The sequence below is a fragment of the Spinacia oleracea genome, chromosome 3, assembly GCF_020520425.1.
Source record: "Spinacia oleracea cultivar Varoflay chromosome 3, BTI_SOV_V1, whole genome shotgun sequence".
NCBI classification, from domain to species: domain Eukaryota; kingdom Viridiplantae; phylum Streptophyta; class Magnoliopsida; order Caryophyllales; family Amaranthaceae; genus Spinacia; species Spinacia oleracea.
In genome coordinates, this window is record NC_079489.1 from 103890950 (window position 1) to 103896735 (window position 5786).

The following is a 5786-nucleotide window of genomic DNA, read 5'->3' on the forward strand; positions in this document are numbered from 1 at the left end:
GCAACATCTACGACTTGGATAATATTTATATTTCCGTTTCCGGCAATATCATCGTTTCCGGAGTATTCATTTCTTGCTTGTGACGATCTCAACTCCCACTGAAAACAAGATCCGTCGATTCCGAATATCCATAGATGGAGTATTTAATGCCATTAAATACTTGATCCGTTTACGTACTATTTGTGTGACCCTACGGGTTCAGTCAAGAGTAAGCTGTGGATTAATATCATTAATTCCACTTGAACTGAAGCGGCCTCTAGCTAGGCATTCAGCTCACTTGATCTCACTGAATTATTAACTTGTTAATTAATACTGAACCGCATTTATTAGAATTAATAATATATGCATACTTGGACCAAGGGCACTATTTCCTTCAGACACTTGTGTTGTGGGGTTTTTCCGGTGAGATACCTGGGAGGTTTCTTGGTAACTTTTACAGATTAAACAAGATTGTATTTTTATAGAGAGAGAAAGTAGAGAGAAGGCAGAGCAGCAATTGCTCTAGAATGTATTGATTGTGACCCCTTTTTCTAGGGAAGTGGGAATATTTATAGTACTAGGTTTTTGGGGGAATGACCTAATATTCCCCTTACATGATTGGCTGGGGAATGGGAGGAGGACACGTGTCCTTTCTCCTTACAATTCTCTGGTCTCTTTTGGCAATAGTGGGCTGTTTGGGCCTATTGTGCTTAGTCATTCACTTGGGATACATACTAATTAAGCCCCTTTCCAGGTATAGGTGTTATACATACATTTATACACACTTAAATACATACATTGTAGATACCTAGATTAATACTCATGCCCCGGAGTAGACTTCGTATGATTTCTGCTTAGGGGGCGCAATACGTGCCATGTGTCACGTCCTCATTGGTACACGAAGGCACGGTAATTTTGCCCACAACATTTGCCCCTCAAGAAGGGCATTTCTGGAAACACATTCCGGGTATCGCTTCTTGACTCTTGTTTTGCATCTTCATCTTTGGGTCAGGTGTTGAGATGGTGACACGTGTCACCTTTCTCCATTTTGCCCCTCCCTATATATAGAGGTGAGGGGGGTAAATTTCATTTTTTACATTTCATTTTCACAGAGCTTTCATAGGCGATTTCCGGCGTGTTCCTACCACCATCAGGCGATTTCCGGCCACCACGAGACTCATCCTTTTCCTCGTCACACTCATCCTGTTCTTCGTGAAGTTCATCCCGTTCTTCGCGATACTCATCCTGTTCTTCACCAAGTACTTCGCAGATCTTTCAAGGTTAGTTTTCGCCATTTTTGTTATCCTCTTGACATTTTTCTCTTTGTTAGCGGCCGACCTCTTAGTACTAGGTAAGGGTTTAAAGGTTTTATTTAAGATTTTTCCGCCGTTCATCTTTTTTCGGGGCGGACGTCCAATCGCGTCTTTTTCTTCATTGTTGGTCACCCCTAAGCCGTGCTTCGTTCACTATGCAGAAGGCATGGCTAGAACCAAGCAAACGGCAGATCCGACGCGCCTGCGCTTGCGGGAAGAAGCATCGACACCTCCTAGGGAGAGATATTCTTCCACCGCCTCGGCAGTCGACGAAGAATTTGCCGAACTCTTTCAAGAGATCGACGAGTACGTCGAGGCGGGGGAGCAGGCGGCAAGCTCGTCGGAGGGTAGAGCGAGCCAGGCAGTGGGGGAGCCAAGCGTCGCTCCATTGTCATCGGCCGCCGAGGAACAAGAAGCTGCTCCCCAGCTTATTAGGCCCAGAGGACGGGAGGAGGCCCAATTGCTTCCGTCAGAGATTCACCCAGACGTGGGCTGGATGCGGTGGCTAGACAGGCATGGAGCCAAGATGAGGGATGACCTCTGCGTGGGGGAAGGGTACCAAATGCGCGTGCCGGCCGGTCTGGACTCGACCGTCAGCCTGCTTGCCGAGGGAGAATTCCCTGTGTATGCCGCGTCAATCAAACTCGGCATGAGATTCCCTCCACACCCCTTCGTTGTGGAGGTGTTAGATGGTTTCAATATTGGGGTGGCCCAGCTGACCCCCAACTCGTGGGCGGATATCTTTGGCTACATTGCCAAATGTGCACTGAACGACGTGGAGCCGTCCTTCAACGCCTTTCTGCATCTGGTCTCCCTCTCTCGTTCCCCCAGTGCCGCCAAAGGGTGGTTTAATCTGAGCAGCCGTGGTACCTACCAGACAGTGGTCGGCAAGCTCAGCAAGTGGCATATGTGGAGGAAGAGCTGGGTCGTGTTTTACACTGACGACCAGGAGATGTATGAGAGAATGAGCCGTTGGAACTGTGACGCCAACTTCATGGATCGTGACGAGCCCCTTCCCCCCCTTACTGCCGAAGAGTGGGATCAGATAATGGTCCTGTTCAGGGCCAACACTTACCACTTAACAGTGGATAAGAGTTTCCATGTGCCGGCCGAGTGGTTGCCGCACATTAGCCAGTTTCGGAACGAGGCCTTTCTAGCGGCCGTAGGCTTAGGATATTCCATGACTCGAGGTTGTATGCCAATTTATGTGCCGTTCCGAGTTGGTCTATTCATTTTTTCTAACTTTGGATTTCTTTTGTTCACAGAGGAAGGAATGAGCAAGCTATCGGCGGCGGATATTGGGAAGGGCGATATGACCGATTGGATGGCGGACATCTATGAGGCCAAGATGCAGAAAGCCAAGGCCGAGTTGGAGGAGAAGGTGAGTATTCTCTTAGGTTGTCGTTTTTTTTTTTTTTGCAAGTTAAACTTCTCCCGTCCAGCGTCTACAGTGGACGTCTTTTTAGTGACGAGCCGATATCCTGATATCTGACCCGTGTTTGCTAAGGTAGGCCTCGTCACTTTTTATTGACGGGCCCCTTAGTTAGTGTTTTTTCAAGTGACTCGTGATTGATAGGGTACGCCTCGTCATTTTTGGGACGGGCGTCCTTTTTAATGACGAGCCACTTTTCTGCGATTGACTTGCACTTGATAAGGTACGCCTCGTCATTTTTAAGACGGGCGTCCTTTTTAATGGCGAGCCACTATTTATTGAGTGACTTGTGATTGATAAGGTACGCCTCGTCATTTTTAAGACGGGCGTCCTTTTTAATGACGAGCCACTATCTTGTGAGTGACTTGTGATTGATAAGGTACGCCTCGTCATTTTTAAGACGGGCGTCCTTTTTAATGACGAGCCACTATCTTGTGAGTGACTTGTGATTGATAAGGTACGCCTCGTCATTTTTAAAACGGGCGTCCTTTTTAATGACGAGCCACTATCTTGTGAGTGACTTGTGATTGATAAGGTACGCCTCGTCATTTTTAAAACGGGCGTCCTTTTTAATGACGAGCCACTATCTTGTGAGTGTCTTGTGATTGATAAGGTACGCCTCGTCATTTTCAAGACGGGCGTCCTTTTTAATGACGAGCCACTATCTTGTGAGTGACTTGTGATTGATGAGGTACGCCTCGTCATTTTTAAGACGGGCGTCCTTTTAAATGACGAGCCACTATCTTGTGAGTGACTTGTGATCGATGAGGTACGCCTCGTCATTTTTAAGACGGGCGTCCTTTTAAATGACGAGCCACTACATGGTGAGTGACTTGCGATAGATGACGAGGCCTAATATTTGACTGTCCTTTCTTTTTTAGCAAGCTAAGGACGCGGCTAGGGCGTCAGGGAAGAAGAGGGGGACGACTCTGTCCCAGCTGAAGAAGAGAGCTGTGCCGGCTGGCTCGGAGACTCCGAGTACCTTCAAGAAGCCAAAACCCCTACCTCGCCGTCTCGTGAAGAAAGACGAGTCGAAGGTTGCTGAGGGGGGATGCCCTGATGACGAAGAGATGGGCGTGGACAAGCCGTCTCTGGTGGTGGACTTGGTGGAGGACCCTCTTTCGGGAATCCCGGCCGACGTCCGCTCTCAGATACCGGCGGAGGTGGCCCGCCGAGCTAGGTCTTCGGGCGGTAAGTATTATTCGAACGTCGTTCAGACGTATCGAGCCTCCTCTGGCAGTTCTTCTTACTCTCCGCGTCATCCTAAGGCCATTGTTTTTCCTATAGCCAAAGACAAAGGGAAGGATGCAGCTGCTGCCGAGGATGAGAACGTACCTGCTACTCCACACTATTCGTCAAAGGATAGGGTGGCTATATGCCGCAAGGTTTTTAAGGCCGTCCCCGCTGAGTATGTTGCTTCTCTTCCTGGCCGCAAGACTGACGCCCAGTTTGGTGCGATCCAGGCCACTCTTCTCGACGTAAGTCTATTTCCAACTTGCTTGTACTTGTCTTCCCTTTTAGAGTCATTTACTAATATGTAGCTTCTTCTGCAGTTGTTCTGCCGCATGGAATTCTGCAAGAGCTGGAAGACCCGCACTGCTGAGGAGCTCAAAGCTCAGGTGGCTGAGTCCACCCACCATGGTGACTATGCGTTCAAGTCCATTGAAGAGGTCCGCCTGCAGATGCAGACGACCATAGACCTTCAAGCGAAGGAGGTGGCTGCGTTGAGATCTGACAAGGCCGAGCTGCTTAAGAAGATCTTGGCGCAGGACAAGGACATGGTGGCAATGGTCGGGGAAGCCAAGACAGCGGCGGCGGAAATACGGGCGCTTCAGGACCAGTTGCGGGAGTACCCTCAGGTCAAAGAGGCGGCTGAGGAAGCCGAGCATCTTCGTGGGGAGCTAGAGACGGCCAGATCGCAAGTTCGCACCTTGCGTGAGCGTCTTCTGGAATCCTATGATCAGGGGGAACAAGCGACCAAGGACGCTGTTAAGCACGCCTGGGAGAGCCACATGTCAGAGTATGATCTTGGGTGGTTCCAGCGGCGAATGGAGCACAGTGCCGCTGTGTTGGCTGCTGAACGTCTTGGTCAGCCGCCCCCTGAGTTTGTATCATCTGATGACGAGGACGATGCGGCCGCCCCCTGATTTGCTTCCTTTCCTATTTTTTTTAAAAAATTTTATTCAAGCGTTCCAGTGCCTAAGGGCAAAAACAATTATGTTGTAAAGTTTTGGCGCTGATGGCGTCTGTATCATTGTGCCTGCTGAGCACACAACAATTCTCTTTCTTTTTCCTGGTCAGGAATTCTGAGCTACTTTCACACGCCTTTCTACGGGCGTTGTTTTATAAGTAAATAGGTTTTTTGATGTTTCTCCTATCTCGCATTTACTTGCTCTTCATAATTTGATTATTCCTTGATCAATAGGCTTAATAGGCTTAATCAATAGGTATGGTTGCCAAGGTGCATCCGAGTGTACACTAAGCACGTTAATGCCGCAGGCAACTGAGTAGGCGCTAGGCCCTACTTTGGTCGTCACTTTCTTTGGCGAGCGTGTCTATAACGATATTGATTGGCGCAAGTCAATCAACAGGTATGATTGCCGCTAGACATGCTCGTCAAATGGACTGTACAGCCAAACGTTCGTGCCACCTAACTTTGAGCAAACAACCTTTGTTTCGAAGTTAATCGTGCCGCTGAACTTTTGAGCGGACAACCTTTGTTTCCAAGTGGTTGGTGCCGCTGGAAACTGAGCATGCGCTAGGCCCTACTTTGGTCGTCACTTTCTTTGGCGAGCGTGTCTATAACGATATTGATTGACGCAAGTCAATCAATAGGTATGATTGCCGCTAGACATGCTCGTCAAATGGACTGGCCGGCCAAACATTCGTGCCGCCGCGCTTTTTAGCAAGCAACCTTTGTTTCGAAGTTAATCGTGCCGCTGAACTTTTGAGCGGACAACCTTTGTTTCCAAGTGTTTGGTGCCGCTGGCAACTGAGCATGCGCTAGGCCCTACTTTGGTCGTCACTTTCTTTGGCGAGCGTGTCTATAACGATATTGATTG

At 48.7% G+C, this 5786-nt stretch overlaps 1 protein-coding gene across 1 annotated transcript; it reads left to right on the forward strand.

The window, feature by feature from the left end:
* The first annotated feature begins 817 nt into the window (after positions 1-817).
* On the forward strand, positions 818-2986 carry LOC130469223 (uncharacterized). Its single transcript, XM_056838165.1, has 3 exons — positions 818-946; positions 1092-1259; positions 2558-2986. Exons 1-3 carry the CDS (start codon positions 855-857, stop codon positions 2631-2633), a joined length of 336 nt encoding a protein of 111 aa, XP_056694143.1. The 5' UTR covers positions 818-854; the 3' UTR covers positions 2634-2986.
* Positions 2987-5786: the final 2800 nt, after the last annotated feature.

What these genes read in the sequence shown, in the direction of transcription:
- LOC130469223 (XM_056838165.1), top strand. Translation starts at nt 855, where the DNA reads ATGTGTCACGTCCTCATTGGTACACGAAGGCACGGTAATTTTGCCCAC. An exon ending in TTTCTGGAAACACATTCCGG is followed by an intron (nt 947 to 1,091) that starts GTATCGCTTCTT and finishes TCATTTTCACAG; the next exon opens with AGCTTTCATAGGCGATTTCC. An exon ending in TACTTCGCAGATCTTTCAAG is followed by an intron (nt 1,260 to 2,557) that starts GTTAGTTTTCGC and finishes TTTTGTTCACAG; the next exon opens with AGGAAGGAATGAGCAAGCTA.